The sequence below is a fragment of the Oenanthe melanoleuca genome, chromosome 3 (genome assembly GCF_029582105.1).
Source record: "Oenanthe melanoleuca isolate GR-GAL-2019-014 chromosome 3, OMel1.0, whole genome shotgun sequence".
Classification (NCBI taxonomy): Eukaryota; Metazoa; Chordata; class Aves; order Passeriformes; family Muscicapidae; genus Oenanthe; species Oenanthe melanoleuca.
In genome coordinates, this window is record NC_079336.1 from 103,519,586 (window position 1) to 103,546,600 (window position 27,015).

A 27,015-nucleotide genomic window follows, 5' to 3' on the forward strand; every position below is an offset into this window, starting at 1 on the left:
ACAAATACACCTTTTTTACAGGCTTTGTTCATTAACACCACCAAAGAGATGAGGAACCGATTTTCAGCAAGCAGGTCAGTAGAAGAGATCATTAGCCTCTGAGTCAGTTCAGAGATTATCTGTGCCACTTGTTTGCCATAAAACTTCCATGTCATTTACTCATCTCCTGTACTCTGATCATTCCCTTAATTTCTTTAACCATTATACTATGTACAAGTAAAAATTTTATCAAAAATCTTGGCAGTTCTATCAGACAATGATACAATGATGAGGTAAATGAAACACAACTGTATTCCCCATTCTACATAGCTCTGCAGAATTTTTTCTTAGTCACCTTTCACAGCCCATTAGAAATGATTCAGAGAGCAGAAGGAAATGAAAAGCAGACTTGTCCTATACATGGAGTCCTTGAAACTACTGAATTGTACATACAGACCTAAATACAACACTAAGATACCTTTTCATTTTTTAAATAATGATGCAATTGATACATATCTACTTGTTAATTCTAGCCCTGTATACTTTAAACAAGCCTGTTGTTTATTAGAATACACTGTTCATTTCTTGCCCAAAGTTAATGCAAAACATTTTTACAACAAAGTCCATGTTTCCTTAAAATCCCCATGCTTTTATAAGCAGCATCTATTACCTTATTTATTTTCATCAAGGTTGAAAATTTATAAAATGGCTATGTGAAAAACTGTATTTTCAAACAGAGGTAGGAAATACAAATTTTTAGCACCACTAAATGACAAATCAAGCTCAGGACAATATTAAAATCTTCCTGGTTACAGTAGTGGAACAGCAAGCTGGGAACACAAACGCCAAATACAAAATTTCTATCACACACATTACAAATTATTATGGAACTAAACATTACATAACCTATAAGTGTTCAGCAATCCTTGTTTAAAATCAAACTGTAAATTGAAAATACTAAGCAAGCTCCAAGAATATTTTTAAATATTTGAAATAGAGATAGAGCTCTGACCAATCATATAGCACCCCCTGGCAGACAGTGCTTAGAGTCAGCTGGCAAAAGCTTTCTGCATTTTATCTTTCTATTCCATATTAAAAGAAAATGCAACTATTGAAGAGAATTAAAAAGGAATATACTAACAAATTAGTTAACCCACAAGAATTCAAATGATCTTGTGAAGAATTCTGTTGAGCAGTTGCTAAAATAAATGACACAAATGAAAACAGGCATACAAAAATAAATTACTTTTTGACAAAGCTATTTTAAATTACAAACTAACACCACTTAGGCTTGTGTTAGGACTAAAAGGCTACTAGAGATAACTTCCATGTTGCCATATTTTGACAGAAACAGCAACATGAATGGGGGGAAAAAGGCACTTGGCAAAAGCATATTAAAAAAAAAAAAAAAAAACAAAAAAAAACCAACAATCTCTCAGAGCTACTCTATCTACTCTATAGATCTGTTCTTCACAACACAAATTCAGGGTAAACTGCTGCTGGACACAGCATTTCTTAATAATTCCTGCAAAAAATCTTGTTTTTCATGTCACAGCCTTTCCTGAGCCTGAAAGATTTTTATTCAAAGTATCTCCTGGGCACTTAGGCCCAACCTTTTTCCTGGGTAACTTAAGAGTCATTCTCGTGGCTGCACTTAACTGTTCCAATTTCAGAACAGCAAGAGGCCCTACAATACTGTCTCCAAATCCAGGGAGAATTTACATCATGTACTCAGATTAACCAAGCTTCCTAACCCAATTCCCAAAACCCTTGAGTTTCTCTCCAGATCTTTCATCCTCCCCTTAAAAACAAATAAAACATGGTCTGAGCCACTGTCCTGAGCCACTGCCTGAAACTCATAGCATAGTTCCAGCAATAAGGCAAATGTTTTTCTTAATAAAGTAATAATGAAGTAATGAGAGGACTGAGAGTGAGGTGAGATTTGGGGTTTTGGAGAAGAGGAAGGCAATACTGGTGGTCAGGGAGACATACAGTATCACTAGAAATAGCACAGTCTGCACTACACTCATCCAGAAAATTCCCTCATTAAACAATCCAAGCAGCCCTAAGATAAGCAGGAATTTCCTTGCATGCACACAGTCAAAAAAACAGTAACAAAGCACAAGTAAAGAAATGGTCTGTTACAAGGAGAATTTCAAATCAACCCTTTCAGCCCCGAGTCTGTTGAACAAGATGTGATTTTACTGATGACACTAAGTTACTTAAGGTAATTAGAGAATTTGACTGAATGAGGATTCTGAGTAGGATTCTGACAATGAAGTAGCAGCTCTGACTCAGCAAGTCTCAAAAAAATGACAATAAGGTAACTCATAGTTGTAAAGATTTTTGCAGATGCTGGAAACTAATATGGGCTCAAAAGGAAACGAAAATTTCATGTCAGAAAATGCCACTGTTTGCTTTCCACGTATGCAGGGGTCACTAACAAATCAGGAATTTAGAGTCTGGAATAATATTACGGATAGGAGAAGGGAAGCAAATAGTTGCTCTGTTCTTACATCCTTCCTTAAGCATCTTATTTGTGGCTACTCTTGAACTGCAGGTCACAAGTTATATGGAGCTGCAGAACTCTCCTATGAAGAGCTGCTGAACTGCAGCTATTTTTGTTCTTATATAACATTATCCACTGAGGTGCTTACAGTCACTTCCACAATGTTAGAACACAAGTTTGCTGCATGAGTAGGTGCCTTCCTCCTCTTTCCCCTTGAAGACTTAACACTGTAAGCAAATGCAAGATGCTGTCTTACATCACGTTATCTTTGTCAAAGATAATCTGCATCTACCATAGGCTGAACTGATAATTTCAGATAGAAGTGTTTTGGGTATTACTAGTGCAGGCACCAATATTGGCAGTTGAGGATGTACCTCAAATTTATGTTGCATATTTAAAGGACACTTTTAACATTTTTAAGAGACTGCATTGTACAGTAATTCAGCACTTCTAAATTGTAATTACACCTTAACACTTGGATTACAGTCTCTCTAGCACAGGGCAACAAAGTGCTGGGATAAGCCAGTGTGAGCTCTGTACTGGCAGGCTCTAGTTTGGGCAGGGATTAATAAATTCAGCCTCCCTGCAGACTGTGGGCAATACAGACAGATCACATACCAGGTGTTTGGGTTTGGTTTTTTTTTAAACCACCCGCTCTGTACACTGGAGAGTCACCAGGTTTCTACAAATGGTAGAAATCCGATTTCCTCACAAACCTGACAAACCAAAGAAGACAAAGCACGTGAGCCTTGACAAAACCTTGATGTAATTCAACAAGTAACATGGTTTAAAACATGCTTCCAGTTTGGTGCTGGGATACTTTGATAGTTCTGAGAGAATTATGGAGCGTGATCACAAAGCTGATCGTGATCCTTTCTTTGATACTGATCACAGGGAAGCTCCATCCTGCAAACCAACCACCCACTTCCCCAGCCTTACAGCAGCTATAACACAACTCTTCTCATCTCAGGTCCAAGAAAAGGGAGACAGTAAGACAGCTTCAAGAATGTATTTTCCATATGCAGCACAGAGAAGCCAAAACATGCATATAGCTCTCCCTGCCAATACCTACTGCAAGTACATGTCTACATTTGGATTAGAGGTTTTGGGGGGGGGATTTCAGTTGGGTTTTTTATAAATAAGTTACTAAACGTATTTTCCTGATGTTTGGCAATTAGCTCAGTTCTTTGTTTTGCAGAGCTATTCAGAAGATACATGATTTACCCCATTAATTTACCCCCAGTTCTCCATGCAAACTTTACCACATCAATGGTAGCAAGCACAATTCCTTTTTCAAAGGAAAAAACTTAGATATACTACCATTAATAACTATACTGCAAAATTAACTTGTCACTCCTAATTGTTACAACTGTTTTAATGCAAAATGTTTTGCTAAAGAGAAGTATGCTAAATGTACTACAGAGACAAAATGCAATCAGTGGTCTCTTGGAGTGGATTGTGAAAACACATTGGCTGGGATTTTTCTTCTGATGTTTCTCCAATGTAAATTCATAGTATGGATTAGGCAGACCAAACTAGCAGTGGTCATTCCTATTTTTCAACTGTAATGTCTAGATTTGTGCTGACTTGGGTACACTGTAGCTATCAAATTTATCAATTGGCAATTAATGTCACAATCTAACAATCTCTGTCGTGATAGAAACACACTGGTACTAGAAACTGTTAAAATCTGAGCATGCAAATAGATTTAGTCAAGTATCTCCTGCATGTAAGTAGCAACTACTTTCCTAAAAAGAAAAGACAAAAATGGCCACCCCCCCTCTCCCCCAAAAAATCTTCAAAGCTTTAAGTGTTTTTACTCTTTCTAGAGCCACAGAAACAAAGGTGTTCTGCTCAACTTGGCACAACAGTTGTTCTGCAAATGCTGTTTTGGACAGCAGATGGAAAGAAGAAAAGTTTCAGTCATGTGGAGCTAGAGATCAAAACTTTCTGTTCAAAATGAAATGTGTCATGAACACGTTATGAAAATTGGCACAATCAAATAAAACAGTGCCACTGTTTCAGGGCTAAGGCTTTAGCATTGAGTACCAACAATTCTGAGCTGCAGTTCCTAGGCATTTATCTACATTTAAAATTAGACCAAATAAAAGGCTCAATGGGAGCCCTGAATTTCAACCTCTGATCTAGGGACAAGTCAGATATTTGAAGTAGTAATACTGTTTACTGTAAAATAAACATTCCTAATCTTCTGTGTTGTTCTTCAGGTATTAACCTCTGATTTCTTTCCTGCACTACCTCAACAGGCAGCACAGGTCATGTTCTCATCAACAACAAACTACAGACTGGTAGCAATGGCACTTTGCAAAAGGGAGGGGGGCTGGAGAAGAGAAGGAAGGAACCACATCCTCCTTTCCATGGGTAAGTGCACTCATTTTTAGCCTAGTTCATAGATTACGTATCAATGTAACCAATTATTTTAAGACAATAAGCTTTTCTAAGAAACTAAGGTTAGTACACAATATAATCCGAATCTGTTTTCCAGAGTGGGACATTCTATCAGATTAGGTGAAGTCTTAGGCTGACAAAAAAAAGAAAAAAGAAAAGGCAAATTAATTTGACAGCCTGTTTAGACAAGAGCAGTTCTGGTCAAAGACCCAGAGATGGGTGCAACTACACAATCTCAGAGACAAGTTGGCACCTGCTGAATTTTGATGCACAGCTAGTTGGTGCATAACAACTGGAGACTTGTAGGACTGAGCTTCTAAAGAGCCTACATGTTGGTAAAAAAGAAGCCCATCATTGGATTTAGTCCTAGAATCACAGAATCACTTAAATTATATATTGCTAAAATGCAGCTTAAGTAATAGTTTACAATTTTTTCTACTTAGATACTTATTAGAAAATCAGTAAACTTAAACAACCCTTACAGACCAAAACACCATAAGCTAGCTGAATGTTAGGAACCATGAAGTGATGTACACCTCAAAAGATGAGGCACCATTTAAAGTTACTCTGCCCTGTTCTTCCTACTGACACCACCAGTTTACTCACTTGTAGCCATGATACCTGGAGGACATGCTGGTATCCCGTGATCAACTGCCCATCTGAAAGCTCCTTCACCAACTAAAAAGCTAGGAGACACAGAAGAGGGAGTTTAAACAAAACCATATAACAAATCCCCCTTTGCTTGCAATTATTTTTTTTTCTATTTGGTTTGGTCAATTTTAAATCATAAGCTGTCTATATGTCACAGAAATGTCTGCTATAATTATATTTAGCAACTTTATGTAGTTTCATTAAAAGATTATGCAGCTCTGATATTAAATTTACTACTGGATAAACCAAGTGCTATTAAATTTGAAATTCATTACAAAACAGCATCAGCTTTTAACTGCAGCTATAACAGGACAAAGCTGTCTCAAGTCTTCCTCTCTATAATAACTTAGCAAAATCCTGAAGACCAAAAATATGAGATGAGAAAGGTGAGAATGGTGAGGTATTTCCAGTAAAGCCAGCCAGTGCCAAAGGAGTACCAAAGAAGTATTTTGAGAAATACAACACAAACTAAAAACTAACCTTATTTAGAAGGACTGAGGTCTATTTCAAGGAGTTTTATCAAGCATTTGCAAGTGAGACTAGCCCACTAAATTTTAAATATACTTGTAAAAAACTCCAGCCATCTGAGCAGCTGTTTTCTAGTCAGTACTGAACACTTTACCACAGTGAGACAGTACACACTGCTGTGACAACAAACAAGAGCAAAAAATAAACACACACACACAACTTTTAGGGATAGAAGAAAAAGCAAACCTCATCTTGTTTCCCCTTAAAGAAATTAATCTTGCTGCTAAAAAAAAGGGTATGTAGTAACTGGAAATGAGACACTTCCATAAAGCTGCTGTGCAACACAAAGGACAACTACTTCCAATCTTATTTTAAAATGGACAGTGAAGTTAAGAATAACACAACTGACTAATGGACACAAGAAGCAAAGACTAAGAATTTGCAGCAAATTGAAGAAGTTTCACAGAAATACTAGAGTTACGAAGATGAGTCTAAAGAAGTTATTCCAGCTACAAAGTAGTCCCTGGGGCCATGGAGTTCTCAGTTTCTGAGAACACTACTGATACAGCAAATTTGTTGGCATTAATGCTGCTGGAAGTTTTTTAGACAGTGCTACATCCAACACCTGCAGCTTTCATAACACAGTATTTTGTGGTGGTATATTCTACCTTCTATATGACTTAACCAACCCAAGAGGTGTGCCCAGTCTTTCTTTACAAAAGTCTCAAAAAAGGTTGATCTACATGAGAATTTGAATTGTTAAATGCATAGTTCTTACCATTGTTAGTGCAGCTCCAGGTAAGAATTGTTCACGTTGCAAGATACTGTAGGATAAGTTATTGAGTACTTTGGCAGAACTCAAGCATCTACTGTTAGGTAAGTTAGTGCTCAAGAAACAACCTGGCACTGACACATAACATAAAAAACTTTCAATATGAACATAAAAAAGATATGCAAACTGTAGCCAAACCTAATTTAGTAGTACTCTTTATTATCTAAGGGAAGGTGGGTTTGGTCTTTATCAAACAATACTTTTTTGGGAAGTAAATAAGCACTTCCCTTTCAATAAAGTAATTTACACAGAGAGAAAGGTTAGGTGGGAAAAGCATCAAGCTCAACACTGGTAGTTTGATACATGCTAACTTCAGCACAGGTCAGTCAGAGACACTGTGTTTTAAAAGCAGTTTCATAACTGCCTCTTAATACTTAAAAAAAGAAAATGTCACTAGTATTTATGGAAAGTGCAAAAAAGCACCCAAGAGTGTCTCCTAACATATGTGATATGACTTTTAATTTGTTCATATTCCTGTCCTTAGTTCCTAGATTCCTTTCCCTCTTATAACACACATAGTTTTAGTTCCAAGGAGTCATTAAATTAGTTAAGAGCAGAAAATTAACTGAAGCTCCATATCACCACAGAGATCATCCACCTATTCTAAAATGTTCAGTTCAGATCATTAAAGGACACTGTAATCACAGAGTAGTTAAATTAAACTGTTTACAAGACAAATAGCATTGGGATCTCAGTGCTTTGTGGTCTGTACATAAAAACAATTCATTGGGGGAGAGGGAAGATGAATAAAGCCATTGTATAATAGAAAGCAGTCAAAACTACCCCAAGTTTCAATCACCTTCAGGCTAATTCAAAATACAATTTTCCAAAGGGAGGGGGAAAACAAATACATAAACAAAGGATGAATGAGTTTATTCTCTGCTACTCTGAAAGTTGGGTCTGCACAAGCAGGACATAAAGATCTTGCTTGCTAATATCTCAGAGTACTCTGCAGCTCTTACAGGCTCAGAACACAGAATATGAAAACACCCTCCCAGCAAGGAGGTGGTGCTCAGATGTGCTCTCCAGTTCCAGGCACACTAAGCCATATTAATAGAAAATATAAGTAAAAGCCTCTAAAACATTCTTCTTAGGCAATTTTCTCCAAGAACATCATTAAGTTGGTGCTGAAGACTCCAAATAAGGCCATTTAATATGGGCTGTAGGGAAATAGGCTGCTGCAAGTTAAACAGAAGTGTCAGAAAGTTTGGTTCATGGTCAAGGTGATCCTGATTGTACTAAATACACTTTGTAACATCATAAAATGCAGCAATCACTCTGAAATGAGTGTTACAAAGAAGAAATTGTTCTGAAGAAATACAGAACAGAGATGGAAGGTGGTGCAAATCTTCGTTCACACTGGGAACTTTCTTGACTAGGCACTGCCCTACAGGTTACACAGTCTTTGTAACCTGCACAAAATATTGTGAAGCTGCAAAGCAATTACAAATCCTTGTATATCCAAAGGGGGGAAAAAAAGCTAAGAAAGAATTCTTTTTCCATATGGTTACTATTGAGAAAGGGATATGGACATGGACTTGATGTCAGCACCACTAAGGAGTTCTAAGAAAGGAGACATTTAGGTGCATTTATGCTGTCCTGCAAATCTTACCAACATATATTTAAGAGCAGACAAATGTAAAAGACTTTTTTCTTAGGTCAAGGTTTCTTAGTAAGAAACAGAAAATCTTCAAGCTTATTACTAAAAAACATCTCATTTATTACTCTGATCAAAGACCACTTCCAAAGGTTCATCTAGTTTGTAACCATGCTATTATAAAAGTACTTCCTTTTGCAAAAGTTAGTCAAGGAACAGCAATATCTTACATGAGATTATGCAACATTACAAGTTAAGTATTTTCTGTTCCTGCATCAGAGAAAATCCTGACAAGACCAAGCTGAATAAAGTATGACAGAAAGATGTCAGGGACTTAGAGGTTTCAACAACTGTACCATGCATTCAGGGTTTATATAAACTTTTAAAATTCTGTTTGGATAACAGAATTATGTGTTTTAAATAACACAGCAAGAGATTGATCCAGGACACACTCTACACAGCAATTTACAGCACATTAGATACATCAGTTCAGACACTTCATGTCTCCTTCCCAATAAGCTTACCACCTCTGAATAACTTAATTCACACTCATTGGAATTTCTTCCATGGAAAATCAGAAATTGAACTGCCACTATGAAAATGTATGCTGCACAGGGTAAACAGGCCAAGCAAACTGTCTCCATGTGTTCTTTTATAGTGACTTAAACACCCTAATGCCACTTTTACTAACCTCACAGCTCCTGAATTTTTCCTGTTTGGTCATATGCCAAACATTTTTGGCAGAAAACATTAAGCTAGCTTAGATCATGCTAGAGAAACAGTCTCTACCATAGGTTTCTTTAAGCAGTATCTGGAAGATTCCCCAATACGCTATGTGCCAATGAGAACCAAAATGAAAATCAGGTATCTTTACAATTAAAAATCACTTACTAGAATCCTGACACTTCCTAGGAATGCCAAAATATGGCTAATCTCTTGTTATTTGACTCTAAGTACTCCCAGTTGAGCAGAAATACATTTCAGTCCCAAAGCAATGTGTCATGTCAACTTCAGCCAGAAAGGGAAGGTGTGAAATCCTCCATACCATCACCTTCAATGGACATGAATTTTATCATTCTGACTTGGCATACTCTGTGTGTATAGAAGCACCCACCACAGCAAGCCCAAAGCATAACCCATCATATCCCACTAGTATAGACTGCTTCCAGGGTAAAAAATTTGCCTTAATAAGATGTGCATTCAAAATCCAGAAAGGGGAAAAGAGGAAATGAAAATATTTATCAGGTAACCCAAGTGCACAACATTTGCACAATAAACTGCATGTGTTGATTCCAAAGACAGCTCATCTCTCACCTTGAGATTTGAGCTATCCTGTCTTTAAAAGCATCTGCTAGCCATGCATAGTATTCAAAAGACTTTGCCCTTGGAGGGCAAGAGGATCTAATTCCTTTTCCACTCAGTATTTTTAAAATAATAGCATCATTAACTAGGTCATAAAGTCATAGCAAAATACCCAAGTGCTCTTCCTTACAATAATTCTAGACACTGAAAACAATCCCAAGTGCTTGCTCCTGTAGCTGACTTCAGTACTACTTCTGGAACACAAAAACCCCACATTTCACACTCATTTCACATTCTAATGTACCTCAGCAAAGCCTCATTTTCTTCTGACAGCTAAACAAATGAGCAGGTAACAGCTATTGAAATTTGAGTTCCTATTCTTTAGCAAACCTCTCTACAACTACTCTGTTCTTTATCCATTAAAGAAAAGTGCTTAAAATGTAAAATCTGTCTGTTGACGGTTTGATTTCAAGGTGGCTTTTTCTGATCTATGAACTTTTTTTGCACATGACAGAACACTGAAATCCTCACTGTTTAAATAGGAAACCTGCACCATCCAGCTACAGGCTACTTAGCAAATTTTACAGAACACTACAGTAAGGAAAATGAAATTTATGAATCTAATAATTACATTTTTTTAACTACATAAATGTTGGTTTAATACTTCTGCAAATACTGAACACTACCTGGCAAAGGGCAGCAAATTCTGCCACAGGAATAATAACTAATGATAGCAGTCAATTACTATGAATGAATTATTCAAGTTCTCTACCTGTCAATTTAAATTAGTAAAAATAAGATGGTTTTAAGAGCAATCAACTCTGACACATTTCTTGGATTCTTTCCAAAGTGAGACAATAACATCTGAAGTTATTCTGTGTTTAATACTTACCTCTTGCATCTAAGTTTTACATCCATCTCAATGAGGGACTGTTTATTTTCATTTTTGTTGTAAATATTATTTACATTTTAGACTTATCTTTAAAATAAGAGGAAGTTACTAAGCACTACACATTTCCACGAAGGCAGAAAAATAGGATTTTTTTTTTATACTTATTAAAACCGGCTGCTTTTTGTTAAGGTTAGACAGAGGCAAAGGCAGTAGAATTTTCCCTTTAATCTTGATTTTTTTGGGATTTTTCAAAAGGCTACAGTAAAAAACATAAGAACTAAGTATGACAAATAATCAGACAGACAGAAACTATCACAAAATGATGTTGCCATCTCTATCTAATACTTCCTTCCACTGAGTGCATAAGAAGTTTCAAGATCAGAGAACTTCTTTTCTTTTTAAAGGCACACTACCACTGTTATGTAAAACAGCACCAGCCTTCCTGGGTGAGATAAAACCTTCAAATATTGCATCCATGCAGCAGAGACGAAAGACTGAGGAAAGGTCAAGCAGAACAAAGCAATTACCAAGGTGGAATTCTGCCAGCAGAGAGTTTCCCCTTCTGCCCTTCACACAACAATCTATTTGCAACCGAAACTGGATTCTTGATTCCTAAAAAAGAAAAATTAGCAACAAATGGGAACAAAACATTAAAATATTTTTCCTCATAGTGCTAATGTTCATTTTGGCAGTGGAACTCAGCTTCCTTGCACTTCCAAGGGTTTGTCAAGTCATTAAGAGACACCTTATGATATTTCAACGTAGTAACAACTTTTTCAGTTTTCCCTTCACATGCTGTTAGTAGTGACAAAGCCTTCCAGTCAACACCTCCCCAAATTTTTTTAAAAGAAAGAACAAACCATATTGAAATAGGAGGAGTGATCTCCTACCACAGAAATCTCATGTAAAATCTATTGTATCTAAGGGTCTAAGATGTTTATAAGCATTAATTTTTCTAGGTAGAATTTTCATTTGGCTCTATCTGGTCAGAACAGAATTTACAGGATTCAGGCTTAGCTGTCTCCCACTCTCATTTTCCTCCTTCCCCAAGGTTGGAAGGATACATTTTGTAACAAACAAGGCTTGAAACACTTAATTTTACAATTTATATTAGAATTATATCTACATGAGGAAGCTATTACCACAGTCTAGAACTATTCTAGGATAAAGAACAAAGCTTGAAATCTTGTCAGAAAAACTACTCAATAGTAAGAGTTAAGGTTGTTCATGTATTTAGAATGAAACCTCAATTCCTATTTGGTACTTTATATCCATATTTGTTTTATGCTGAAAGCTAAAACTATACAAAAGAGAGAAACACACTAGTTCTTATATTAAATAAGTCCCATATGCAAATAAATGCCCGAGCACAAAAACAAATTAAAAGCCTAATTTAAATGCTTGAAATCTTTTTAAACAACTGAACTTTATTATGAAATCATCATTCCTCGAATTCAGCTGAGCAAACTGAGTCCCACTGTGTGGTATCATACAATTGTGCTACGTCAAAACATTATCAGTGAACTACTAAGAAATTAACACAAAGAAATTAACACAAACCAGCCTTCAGGGAGCAGGAATGCCTCCTCTTTTTAAGGAGTAGAATTTATTCAAACTGGGCAGAATTTACAATGTGCTCCCCTTCAAAACAGTAACAAAAAACCCACAAAACTGATCTTTGCACTTGAATCAGTAGTTAGCTTTATAATACATAATTAACATACCACTCAGTGCTCCAACTGCTCCAAAATTCAATGACTTTCCATCCATTATACTGGCATCACATTCTATCTCACCCAGAAGGTTTAGGTTAGATCCCAATCCTGCATTTGTAAAAGGAGAATCCTAAAAATAAGAATAAAATACTATAAGGCCACATCCACAACAGACTAGATCAAAACCTCTGTATAACTGATGACACTGATCTTGGTGCAGTGCATTCTCTTACTTCAGTAGTTTAACCTTCCACAACAAAAAGAAAGGCAAGTGAACAGAGAATCTAAAATGACTACAATGGACAGCTTTCACCTCCATAGGGTGTGATATATCTCAAATGTAATAATGTACTAACACAAAAACCAATCACCTAACAATTTAAGATGATCATTTCAATGCAAGCAAAAGCCTTAAAATATGAGTGAAAATATGTCCCTCCCCCAAAGCACACGCTTTGCTTGGTCCTTAACCCATCAAGTAACATGTAACATCTTATAATCACTGCACAGACCAGCCTACTTTTGAAACTCCTAAGTATGACACTACAGCAAAACAGAACTGTCCTTTTCCTGAACATTCTCAGTCCATGACTGCATGCAGAAATGAAGAACTGGCATCTGACAATTCACTTGGTAAAATTCCTATTTGACCATTAGAACAAAGGACTGTGGTCTGGAAGCTTCTTGACTAAAAACCAATACTTATTTCATAGAAACTATGGAACAACATTTTAACAACACCATAAACCTCACTCCTTCTTTGTTAACACCTTCTGTGGCTTTTAACAAACCTAAGTTGTCAAAAAGAATAAGCTCTGTATGCTAGAACTAAACCCCATTTTGCTCTTCCATTTCATCAGAGCATCCCTATGACTTTAAAACCACAAAATTTCAAAGTAGCACAGCTCAGCAGTCTCACTGCCAGCTCAATACAATCCCCTCTTCTAGATGCAAGGAATACAGGACAAATAGCTAAATCCAATTTCAGAGAGATGCTGCATGCTTTCAGAGTTTCCTATGTTTAAATTACAACAGTGTTAACAACCTGATGTGACAAAGAACAATGTCTAGAGCAGGTGTGAACATGTACTGCAGAACAACATCTCATTTCACTGAGTAATAAAACCTGAATCAGGAAACAAATTACTGGAAACAGCTCAAAGTTCTGTATGTAGGATGGGTTTTGAATGTATTAATTTACAATGAATTCAAAGAAATAGGTGAGCACACAGAAATGAAAAACAAATCTGATGTCAGCTTTTATTAACTTTAAAATGAGCAAGCAGTGAGTAAATTCAAAACCTGTTCTGCAAGATGTTGATTCAAATTTAGAGAGTAAAGAGTTTTCAGTGTTTGAGTCACCAAAACACTAACTTTCTGAAGAATCATGAATACAAGATCCCTGACTAATACATAATCATGAAACTGGCCTTCATTTTCTGCTTTTTCCTTCTGAAACAGCACAAGATTTTATCCTATTTTATTCCACACCACAACAGTTCTTCAATTCACTGTGTATATTCGTTTTGTTGTTCATTTTGACAGCTAAGCCTCACAGCAAATGGGTAAACTTGAAAAATGATTTTAGGATGATGAAACATTTACAGTTCAGAGTGCACAAATAATTTTCTGTAGAAAGGGGATGGATGGGGGAAAATATGTTTAGGAACAGATGATGGCCTTGAAAAGGCAGAAGACTCAGAGTAGCCACTGGTAACTGGCTTCATTGCTCCCTAGGTTCTGCAAATATGAAGAAAATTAAGTCAGTGAAGTTTAGGAAAAAAGGGAGCAGAGATTTGGTGGAAGGAATTGAAAATGGTGAAAGGTACTTGGAAGACAAAGCAAAAGCAGGAATGCTTAGGATAAACAATGTTTGGTCTTAGTGCTGTCCAAGTCCTTTGCCCCTGGGTAATCAGAGTAAAAAGACTTGTGAGCTTGGAGGCAAATCTCTAATGTTCTGTTCCAAACACATTCACTCAGTGCATTATACTCAAAAGAATTAGCAAAGAGGAAAAATGTTGTGCTTCACAGATTTGTTGCTGTCACAAAGCAGAGACAGCTGTTATCTTAAGAATAGATGTCATGGCCAAATAAAGGGAGAAAGAAGGACCCAGCAGAAAAGAAGTCCTGGTAACACTGTCCAGAATCCCTCTGCCATCTGGGAAAGGGAATAATCAAAAGAGGGCAGGGAAAAACACAGGATACAAAGTTCACTTTATTTCTAAGGACCTATATGTGCCACATTCTTTGGCATAGCACCTTCACTGGCACAATCTCAAGGATGTACCAAGAGATAATTTACTCAGAGGATCAAAAGACAAAGGGAACATCACCTATTTCTCCCTACAAAATATTTATCAGAATGCTACAGAATTTTTTATAAATAAGAACTCCACACCAAATTGCAGATGTCTCCTTGGTGGGGTAACTCTCATATTAGGACTCAGAAGGAATCTTACCAGTAACAACACGAGTAACTTCTCCAGTAAAGAGAAATAAAGATCAAATTCCAAGCATCTGTTCAAAATTTCTATGGAGTTTCAATTAGCTTTAGAATCAGCTTGTATTCAATTAAGAAAACAGTCTCAGAATTCCTAAGAGGAAGATGGTTTAACTTCACACATCTGAAAGGCAATCTGAAAACATCTTTACAGACACTGGGTGTGAACCCATGGAATTTTTGATATCTGTGAGTGTCCCTGAGGTGAGATAAAAGCCTTTGAAACAAAGTAGGGGAAAACCTTTATTTAAAAAATGGAAACAAGACATTCACACCTACTTCTATGAATAGGCAAAGACATGAAACACACCACACAAATACAATCTTTTTGAAAACATGAATCCCTGCAAAGTCTGACCAAAAGACTTCAAGAGTCTGATATGCAAGTGGAGGAATCTAACATAAGAATGTTAAGGTGTATTTTGAAATGAAAACTCAAAACTTTCAAGGAATGCAGAAACGTTTAAAGAGAAGCATGAATGCATTTAAGGAGGGAAGAAACAAACTGACCCAAGTAAAAGTCTCTTCATACCCCCAGAGAGAAAAATGTAGCACTGCAAGACCTGACTGCCATAAAATGGGGAAGAACCCAAGTGAAGCATGTGTCCAAGAAAACAGAGCACAGGAAAAGAGAAGAAGTTATCTTCAGGAACATACTTTTATTTTAAATCACAAGCAGCAAACAGCCTTTGTGTTTCTAAGTAAACTGAAAAATACAAGTAAGAAAACCAAGTCTGAGTTTTGCATGTTAACAGCAAGCCTTGCTGCCATTGAACAGTAAGTAAAAGGAGAGAAAAGACAAACAAATGGCTATTCAAAAGCATTTTAACAAAATGTAAATCTTTGATCATGTGAAATATACTAAACTTTCTGGCAATTACTCCACAAAGCATCTCTAACTTACCATGTACACCTGTAGCAAAGGAGGTAAGAGAAAGCTTTAAAACATGAAATCAGAGTCTTGTTTTCCTAAGTTACCCATCTTGCAAAAACTCTCAAGCTTCTGAGGGTATCATTTTTATTTTTAGAACCCTTTTTACTTCAAAATGTATTTAGAAATGTTCTGGCAGCAAATACAGGCATTCTGAAATTTCCAGCTGTGGTCAAAGCCGGAATGTTTGAAAGTGTTACTCAGCTCTGTAACACATCTAGGCAAATAGTTAAAATGCTCGGTTTTCAATGAACATGAAAGAACATTCCATTTATCTTTGACACTGTTTTAGCCATGGCTTATTTGTAACTTCTAAAGCAAATTCAAAGTCTACAGGCACTTCTTTCCACATACTGTAATTTTAAAAGTTATTTTTCTGTGAAAATTTCAAGACAATCAATACTCTACAAGGATGAGTCATATCACTTGCAATTATATGAACAAAAATGCTTTTGGACAACAATTTTGTCACAAATTACTGTCAGCCACTCTGCAACAAAACATCATAGTACAGCTTTTAACTAGAATTAGCAACTCCCATTGAACTTCATCTATGGTGACTGCCTTAATTCAACAAGGATGCTTCTGCCTGAAAGAGAAATCCTTAGGACCAAGACTGTATATTCTTAATTAGTCTTAATTACGAAGAAAACAAAAAAAACAGAAGAAAAAAATAATTCATCAAGAAAAAGGTTCTTTCACTACAAAATTTTGCTGACAACCATAGAAACACACTGCTTGAGTATAACAACAGGTCCAAAACATTCTTTGCATTGATGCACAACAATGACATGCAAAATAAACTGAGCCATTTCAGTAGCAAGGAGATTGGAACCCAAACTGTGACATCTGCTTCCCCATCAATCATTAACTCCCAATTTAAATGATGTTCATAAAGAATGTTCTACTAAAGTCAGATAAAGAAATAATCTACATATATATGAATAAAGGATAACACTAAACTTAGAAACTATTTGAAATCTTCATCATTCTTTACAATCATTGTATGTTCCTATCTCTAGTACCTGATCAGTAGACCTCATTAAGTCCTCTATAGTCAAAGAAAAGCTTGAAATTGTATAATGTTCTCACAGCAAGACATAAATGCAAATCAATTTGTGGTTTCACCAAAAACAGCAAGTGTTAAGTGGGTTGTATGGGGTCTCCTCCCTCCCACAAACAAAACTGTTTAATAATTTCATTGTGCTTCAAGAAAAATCCAGACATCCTACAGTAGCTGATACCAAGAGTGCAAAAATTAACAGTACTGCAAAAATATCTTGGCAGAAATAAAATAAATAATGAGTCTAATGAAATACCTTGTCCTGACGATTTTATTACCAAAGGCTGACAGAGGTAACACATGCATTTGTTCCTCTGCAATGCCAGAGTTCTCTAACCAGAAAACACACCTTAATGACCTTACCAAATACAGCTGATGCTTATGAAGACCAGTACAGTTGTTTTAAAAATATTCTGTCGTCTTGTTCTTTTGCAAAAGAAATTCACCTTTTTCTCTAATTAACTATTAGCATTATTATCATATTCACAGAACACCATTTCACTTGAGAGTTGCACAGTCCAACAAAGAAAGTTCTTTCTGCACTTAGAGCCTGAAAAAAAAAAAAAACAGACAGCATACCACAAGCAAACTGTCAGCTTGCTCATAAAAGATCAAGAGCAACTCTTGTGCCTCAATAAGTCTTTGAAGTGATGCCTTTTGGACGAGCTGTATAACAGGAGTTCTGTAATTGAGCAGAACTGAGGAAAAAAATTCATATTCCATGAGATTTCCATGAAAAGATATTTGTGCCTTGCAAAGACTACAAATGTTTGGAATACAGCATTAGAAGTCTGACAGAACTGCAAAAGTGATTAAAATTTCTGATAAACTCATAGCAATGTGTCCTACAGAAAGCAAAATATCAAGTAGTTACCGTCAGTATACTTGACAATAAAATCTGTTATTTAATACAAAACAACTTTTGTTGTTCTCCATCTTCGTCTGTGTTCCAGGGAAACAAGAAAACAAACAGTTTCACACAGATTTTTGTTATGTATTTGCCAACTTCAAATGCTAAAACACATTATGTTTATGCTAAAGCATAAACAAAAGGGAGTGACAGCTCACTAGAGAGACAATCAACACAAACCTGTATTTTTATTCATAAAGTCTCACAATTGATGAGAAAAACTATTCTGATTTCTTTGTTGACTTCCCACGTGCAGTTTGTTTTCCACAGAGCAACAGAAAAACCACCAGTGCTAAACCAGAAGATGCATCTCCAGAAATGACAGAGTTGTCTGGAGGTGGTGTTCAGAACAAGGTATGAGTAGATACAAACCCTTCCATATTTTGGAAGCTGATAGTCTAACACTTGAGAGTTTCAGATCCAAGAAACTGCCGCTACAAACCACACCATTTTCTGGTTTGGGTACAAATTTGACTTTTCCTCAATGTAACTGCATAACTAACTACTTTAATTTACAAGAAGCCCAAATCCCAAACCCAGTCCTCCCTATTCCAATAACAGACAGAACCTTCAATTAAGAGATTATATAAATTATCAATGAATAAATGAAAGCAAATAATTACATCAATGACTGCAGTAAAACCTGAACAAAGTAACATTTTATCTTAAAATCAGAGAAAAGTTTTGTGCAAAAGAACACATAAAAATACTACCTAAGGCAATTGCAGAACCAGAAAGTGGAATGATGGCATGCATCAGCACAGCACTAGCAAGACAGGTAAGGAGAAAAAGGTTTCTGACTGGAGTAAATGGAAAAAACTTTTTCATTTCATCTTAAAGCCATAACTTGTTCTACAGAAGCTACTTCAGAGTATTTAAACCTACTGAAGTAAAAGTCTCTTGGGGACAACATAAAATATTTACCCCAGACACAACTGCAAAGAGATCTATAACTGTTGGGTTAAGCTTCTAAAAATACGCTTTCCTCTGTAGCTCAGGAACATGATAAAAATCACAACCCAAAGTAGGTTTTTATTTTTGTTTTCCACTGAGGAGGGAGCTGACACACAAAGCAGTCTCATGGAGCGAGAGCAGCCTCAGTGAGCTTAGGGACGTGTATTGTAAATAATTCAACTGAAGAGATACCCGCTGCTTTCTGCTAGCTACGCTCTAATGTGTGAGATAAGACATGAAAGCATATTTGAATGGCTCAGGGAGACCCACAGGAGTGCTGAAAGCCAAGGCACTTGCCAAGTTCACAGTGTGACTGCAGCCTTGGCTCCCAGTCAGCATGTCTAACGCACACTGAAGTCTGTGCCTACTGCCTGCCTTACGCTAACCCCATCGAGTACTTAATGAACACTTTCCCAACATCTGGGTAAGCAAATCCACTGCTAATCCTCTTGGAATACTACCATAAATTCCAAGTGCAGGAAATTATTTTTACAGCACAACACTTACCTTGCCTTCCTTTTTTTTTTTTTACTAATAAAGTTGGAGAGGAAGAAGCAATTACTACTTACAGGAGAAGAAGAATACCTGTTTCCATCATTACTGTCAAGAGAGATTAGTGGATCTGGGAAAATGACCAAACTGCCTCATTTACCTCCCAGAAGTGTTTAGCTTTACTCACTCCTACATTACTTCATGGGGACCTTCACTGAAGGCAGATGCTATAAAAATCTCATCACTCCAAAAAGACACTTTTCCAAAAACCTCACCAGCAGCTGCTCAAGATGTTCTATCTTAATTAACAAGGACTGTTTTGAAACAAAAGCATTAGTTGCCCTATTCCTCTGCACATATTTTGTCCTAATAATCAGAACCAGTAAGATAATTTTCCCCTCTCTAAGAAGGAGAGCCAGAACAATCTGTCTGTAGCTCAGCAAGTCCTGAGTTCCTTACAAAGAAATAGTTCCTTACGAAATATTCAGTAAATTTTTAATCACTGCATTTATTCTTAAAGGGTAAAGACTATCAGATAAAGCATACCTATAAGATGGCAACCAAACTGCACCAACTGGAAAAACTTCTATTTTATTAAGTTTGCATTTTTATAAAGTACTTCAACACATTTATACCAAAATATAGTGGAAAAGCAAAAGATAAAATTAGTGGAGCACAAAAACAAAATCCACTGATTCTCCCATTTAATACTCCCCTACAGAAAAGTTTGGCAAGATTTACCCGAGAGACAAATTTACTACTAGTCAGAAACTCATACCTCTAATTCTATAAGTGCTGCAGTCACTGCATCTGTTGCAAGAGCACCAGCCTGTAACTTTTCAATTGCCTGTAAAACAGAAGTTTTATCAGATGATTAGGAAATTCTGTTATTCTATGATTGAGCCCTACATTTTTCTAGTCCTGTATAAAATAAAACCTTCACCAAATTAGTTTAAAACCTAAGAGACTGTAAGAACAAGAGGCACTGGAAAAAGTCAGTATGAATCATGTGAGGGCAGATCTGAAGGTGTGATTTTACTGCTATGACATTGTTGACACTGCAACTAGTAGCAGATTTCTGTATAGTCCAACTTATATCAAAATAATTTCTTATACTTGATGTCCTCAAACACCAAATGCTTCAGTCAACAAGTATCAACTTTTCCCTCCAAGGTTCAACAAAAATTTCTAGCACCACATATAATAATCACATTAAAATTGAAGAGAATTTCACAACCTCATCTAAAAGCCAACACAAATCAAATAAGATAATATTACCTTCAAATTATATACACACACAACAATGAACCTGTAGAGCCTAACAGTATTTATTAGATCCATACTGAACAAGACCTTAGAGCCAAGCTTTCTCAGGGAACCTCAGAAAACAACTCTGGCTGCAAGACAAATCTGAAATTGTTTGTTCTTCACAGAAGTTATTGATGTTGGCTACTCAGCTCAAGAGTAGCTACACAGAATCTCAAATTGGACTTCAATTCAACAGCAGATTTCACTTAACTACCTGGAAAATGTCTTTCACCAAGGCTAATAAAGCCAGTGTTAAGTTTGGATGATTTGTGAGGCCTCTCATTACAAAATTAGATTGGTATTAGGATTGAGCAACAAGCTGTAACACAAAGTGATAATTATCAGAGACCAACTCCGAAACTCTTCCAAAAATCCTGCCAAGCTCCCAAGTTCCTTTTCCCTGGAGAAAGTAAAACACATTAAAAATTTTAGGGAGAGGTCTTCCAGCTACTCATTTAATACTTAAAAGACAGGAGTTGCCAGTTCCAAAGCAAAGTTCTTGGAAGAGATGAAAACATATTAATTTCAATGGAAATTAAAGTCCTGCCATTTCTCCCTTTCCAACTTTGATTTTTTTTTGGTTTTGTTTCTACCTCCCTTCCTATTAAGAGGGTGAGAGCTATCAAGAAGAAAATAATTCTAAAAACCCCCGTGTTCACAGAACAACTTGGATGCTAGAGTTTAAATAAACTCCAAAGAGTGAAGATGGAAGAAATCAAAATACAGACACCATATATAGCTCCAGAAACCCCAGAGAAGTGCAGGAAGCTGTAGGAACACTCCTTGCAGGTACCAGTGTGACCTTCTCTTGCTCTCCCACTGTGCTTCTGCTATCTGCCAGCACTGACGAGAATGTTGCTGCACCTCGTGGTTATGCACAGTTATGCACAGTCCTGTCTCTGTTTCTGCTCTGTTTTCCCTCATTTCCCTCTATAAACACACACACCCCAAGCAGCTAAGTCCAGATATTTCTTGTGTACCCAGCACAGGACAGTGGAGCTGGTGACTGATACCTTCTGGCAGGCTCTTTTGCACACATGCTTGTATTCTTTAGCTTTGGATTCGGAATGATAACCTGCACCTGCAATTGAAGCAAAAGGAAAATATATTATAGCACCTAGCAAATTACAGCCTGTAGTTCACACAGAGACTTAAGGCACAGGCAGACACAGCATTCCTTATTCTGAATTACACTGGCATTTCCTTTTCCTATCAATGACTGACAGCTTTATGCACTCCAACACAGAATCAAACACACTCAGTAAAATACAGGATACAGATCATATATCCAAACCCACGAAGGTATAAATATCAGCATCAATCTCTTCCTATAAAAATGTTCCAGGACATTCTAGTTTCACTCACTCTTGGAGGATTTCCAGCCTAACTTTTTTCTTTACTGTCCATTATTGGTCAAAACCCTCAGTTTTAAGTCAAACGCTGATTTTCTTTTTACCACAATTACCATTCTGCTCATCTTCTCATGTTTATGCTACATTTTTAGAGCTTGTTACTCCTGATTTAGAACAAAGAGTTCATTGAAATTAAGATCTGACAGATTTTTCACCTTTTTCTTATTTTCAGTCTTTATATCTATCCTGCTGTATCGAACCATTCTGCCCTATTTTGAAGCCAGTGCCCCTATTTCCATACCTGAAAAATTTATCAATGCTGCTATTCTAAATGCAGCATCAGAAAAACAAGACTGGAACACTTGTATTTAAAATCTACTTCTGTTTTACCAGGTTTTGCACCTAAAAATGTGTTTGTATTTATTTCAACTTCCCTTTGGCCAACTTTAGAAATATTAGTTTTGAGAAACTCTAATAAAATAAGCTTTAACACTAATACCAAAAGTGACCCAGTGAAGGACACTATATCGAGCAATTTCATTTGCCCTTAAAATAGAATAGCAGGGTCATCAAACATCAACGCAGAATAAATAATTTGAGGTCTGGGGTTAGTTTTTTTAACCTTAATGATTTTATAATGTAAGTAATATGTTGACTTTTTAAATATTTTAGGCATGATCAGGTCACTTTCCTCTATTTCACCTCGCATACTCATACAGATGCTCAAAACAAATATACACCCAGATATAAGCATTGTTAAGTTCATGATTCATAGTATTTAATAAAGAACCTATGACAGAAGAATTTATGAGCAAGACACACATAATTTTTGTATCAGATCTGAGTACAGATGCCCTTCATTACATGTGGAAGGAATAAACAGCAACTCAATTAAACATGAACAAGATCAAAAAAAATAGACTTGGAAGAAAAATGTCAGAAGGGGAGAAAGAGTTCTGCAACAAACAGCCCAAAGAGATTTCAGAAGGTTTTAGCTGGATTGTCCTCATGGACTAGCTAGACAAGAAACCATTAGAAATGAAACTACTGTATTTAATGTTTCCATCGTTAAAAAACAGGCTGAAATACCTGCCTCATTTTGTAGGTTTACCACGCTTAGCAGACAACTGCAGAATATGGCATTTTATAATCACTTAAATTTAGGGGTTTTCTAAGTCAAGGAGCACAAAAACACCATCCAGAACACCCAAATAGCTACATTTTGATTAACAGTTTCCAGTGCAACTTCCAATCAAACTCCCCATTCCGAGACTTGCACACAGAGTTAACATCACTTTATTAGCACACTAGTAGTCCAAAGCCACTACAAAATTTTTGTTGGTATCTAGTTTGATGTCAAAATATGCATCATTTCCATTCTAGCTGTTCTAGATCTTACCTGCATGGACAAGCACAAATCCCACTCGTTTCCCTCTTTGGGTTTGCTTTGTTTCGGGCTCTTTGACCACCACTTTTACAGCTGTAACCTGAGATGATTTGGAAGGTAACACTTCTACCGAACTTATCCCCTTCTCCATGATCATACATTAGGATCACCATCTTCTACTGGGAAGGAGCACACTTCCATTCAAAAATAAACTCTGGAGAGAAATCATCCTAAAACCAGACCAGATGTGTATGTTAGACACTGATTTCAAGAGATGGATTTCACACAAATAACCTCAGAAAGAGCTTATGGGAGAGAGACTTGAACCAAGGGGAACACATCTCTCCAAAGCAGGGCTTCCAAGTTCTGCCTCCTTCCTAGCCAACAGCATTAATGAGTCCTAAAATAAAAAAGTTCATGTTGCAAGCTGAAAGCAGCCTTTTCACTACAACATAACTTGAACCAAATGATCTTGCCAGACACTGGAAGGCACTGTTAATATAAGTTCTGCTTTACATGGCATCCTGTTTTCCAACAACACAAGCAATTTATCCACCCATAACACCCAACTAGCACATGAGTAACCCTAAAAACACTACACCTTTTCCTTTCTTTTGCAGGGAATACCTGTTTAAGATCCTATAATGAACTCATATTCTTCTACGCTGTTTCATACCATCTCCTTATAATTCCCCACAATTTGCAGCACGAAAATAGAAAAACTTTTTTTTTTTTTATGACAAAGTATTCCTAAACCAAAACCAAGTAAGCCCAAATTATATTTGTCTGGGTAAGTAGAGGTACCATGATTACTAGTGAACCACAACATGCTTAAGTCTAGCTCAAATAATTTAGTAACTCTATTGGTTTAGATGGTTATCCTTAAGATGTTAAGGAAAATAATATTTATAGAAGGCTAATGGAAATACTGTCAGTATTGTCTAGTACATAAAAAAATTAACAATACAGAATGATGTATTTATCAGGAGTTGCCAAACAAACTCCCTGTATTTACTGCTGCTCTTATCCACAGCTTACTACATATTAATCCTGACACAAAATCATTTGTCTAGTTCAGCAGGTATAATAGAAGCACAGACATGTCACACATTGAATTACTTAAGGAAGTGAAAAAGCACATAGTGTTAATGCAGAAATGGAAAAAAACCACTGCAATATATTAAGATAGTTTATATATCAAGAACTAGATGAATTCCCAATCCAAACCATTGTCAGACTCTACACCTCTATATTCCAGTGTAATATCTATCACTCCTGCAGTCTTGAAAAAGACTTTGTAACCCAAGAGCACTGGCAGGTGAACAGAAGTGGGAAAATGAGACGTTTAATGCATAAGACTTCAACCACTGACTCTGCAAATGCTATATGGCTTACTCCAGCAATTAAATACCACTCCATTTAAATGGCCCAAATGATGTTTAGCAAGCTTCAGCACAGCCACAGAACAAAACAGCTGGTTTGCCATAACTATTCTTTTGGTAAGAAATATCAGCACAGCTCTGGAGGAAATTATTTATTTACCACTATTTCTTCTTAAATGCTAAGCATATCTAATAACCTTCATACATTTATAGACTTACTTTTCATAATTAAATATGAACTTGTTATAATTATATATGTCCTGATACAAAAGGAAAGGCCACAACAATGCATAGACTCTACGGAGAGAGAGTGTTTATGGATTGCATCCAACTGTAATGGTCACTTGAAAAAAATTCAGTGCTGAAATTAAAGTAAAGGATTGATCACTGCATTTACTTCCTTTTTTACCAAATAGTAAAGAGGGCTCCACCAACCATTGGGCCTGTTTGCTGCACCTTGTTACACCCTACAGAAAGTCACTCCTGCAACAAGGGCCCAGCACAGACTTCAGTAAAGAGACAGAGGAGCAAGTAAGGAATTTAAGCTCTCACAGGAATAGAATAGTGTAGTGGCAGGAAAAGCAACAATGATGATAAAACGGCTTTTGAAAATTTGTCACTTAAAAGACTTACTAACAGTGCAGCTGCAGGCTGAAAATCCTAATTAGGCCTTTGGATACAGCTGGGTCTAAGGATGTATTTATTTCTACAGAGAACATACAGACAACCTATCTCTCTCTTTTGCTTCCGTTTGTAACACTTCCTCCCACACACTCCATTTTCTCAAACCCCTCCCATCTCAAACTGTTCGTCAAGTCCTTTCACATCTCATTCACAAACCTGCTCCTTCCAGTTGTTAAGCTCCCACTGGACCCAACTTTTCCCTTTCATGCCTCTTTTAGGATTCTATGAGTACTCCCTCCTGGCTATCACACCTCCAGCACTCCTGACTTCATCCCTCCTTGCTACACATTCCCCGCTCTCCATCTGTACAGCGGCAGAAACGCTGGAGAACACACAACAGCGTGACTGCTGGACAACAGGAACCGAAACCATGTTCCCGCTGCAGCCTGCGGTGCAAAAGTGCCTCTGAGTCCCAAACAGGCAAACCCAAGCGCACGCGAGGGCCGGGCCGAGGCAGCCGCTCCCGCCCGCGGCAGAGCCGCCCAGGGCGGGCAGGGCCGACGCTCCCGCGCCTCCATCCCGCTCCCGCCGCACGGCCCGTGACGTCACGCGCGCCGCGGCCGCTGACGTCACCCGGGGCAGCCCCCGCCGGCGGACGCGCGGACAGCCCGAGCCCGCGCGCGGCCGCCTCACGGCGCGGCCCGCTCCCGGTCTCTCCCAACCCGCGCAGCGCCGCGGGCAGGACGCGCCGCGCAGGCCGTGCCGGGGAAGGCGGGAGTGGCGGGTCGGGGCAGCCCCGCGGCGGCACCGCACTCACCCTGCACCGCCGCCATCCGGGACCGCCCGCCCGCCCGTTGCCTCGGTGAGCATGAGGCGTCCCGCCCCCGCCCCGCGCCCATTGGCCGGGCCGCGCTCCGCGGCCGGAAGTGACGCTTATTGATTGGCGTTCCGCAGGGCCAATGGCGCGCGGGGCGGGGAATGGCGGGGCCGCGCTCCCCGCTGCCCTCAGGCACTGCCGCACGCACGGCCTCTCGGCAAAGCAGCACAGCCCCACACATGTGATCCGTGTCTCAAGGCGGTGGATAGCCACCTCCGGTGGTGTTACCGTGCGCCCCAGGGCAACAGACATACCTCTCATACCAAGATATGTATATATCGTATCCATATGTAATCAACGTACATATCATAGAATACGCAATATACATGTATATCCATACAATATACATATATATCATATATTATCAATATGCGTATCATAGAATATATAATATACCTATATATCTATGCAATATACATATATATCATATATATCATACAATATGCAATGTACAAATATATGAATATGCTACATACCTGTATATCATATCAATACACATATTTCTATGGATATGCGGATATACTCTATCATTATACATATATATCATCCAATATGCAATAATGTATATATCAACATATAATGTAGATAGATATCATCAATATATATCATTAAATATGCAATATACCTATACTAATATGCAATATACATATGTATCATATCACTATACATATATATAACACTATACTAATATAGTACACAATATACATATATATCGATATGCAGTTTATAAATATATCTACATGTGACTTCTGAAAGCTGTTCAAAGCTAACTTTATTAATTAAAAAAATATATATTTCATAATAGACTTGCTAGGAAATTCTCACAACAGTCACATATTTTACATCTTCCTGCTTCAATGAGCATTTGATTATTGTGTTATTCT

General features: G+C 37.4%; 1 protein-coding gene across 3 annotated transcripts in view; it reads right to left on the reverse strand.

The window, feature by feature from the left end:
• Window positions 1-26,154, reverse strand: part of TASP1 (taspase 1) — a 78,098-nt gene extending 51,944 nt beyond the window's left edge. The window contains exons 1-7 of one of the 3 annotated variants that reach the window (XM_056488300.1): window positions 26,072-26,154; window positions 23,261-23,478; window positions 21,523-21,590; window positions 19,980-20,048; window positions 12,361-12,481; window positions 11,164-11,248; window positions 5,516-5,580 (exon numbers count right to left, since the gene is read on the reverse strand). In XM_056488300.1, coding sequence (XP_056344275.1) covers window positions 5,516-5,580; window positions 11,164-11,248; window positions 12,361-12,481; window positions 19,980-20,048; window positions 21,523-21,590; window positions 23,261-23,405 — 553 coding nt within the window. In that variant the 5' untranslated portion in view covers window positions 23,406-23,478; window positions 26,072-26,154. Of the gene's footprint in view, window positions 1-5,500; window positions 5,581-11,163; window positions 11,249-12,360; window positions 12,482-19,979; window positions 20,049-21,522; window positions 21,591-23,260; window positions 23,479-25,565; window positions 25,804-26,071 lie in introns of those variants that run through there. The other 2 variants (XM_056488297.1, XM_056488299.1) reach the window with 2 other exon arrangements.
• Between the last annotated feature and the right edge of the window lie 861 nt (window positions 26,155-27,015).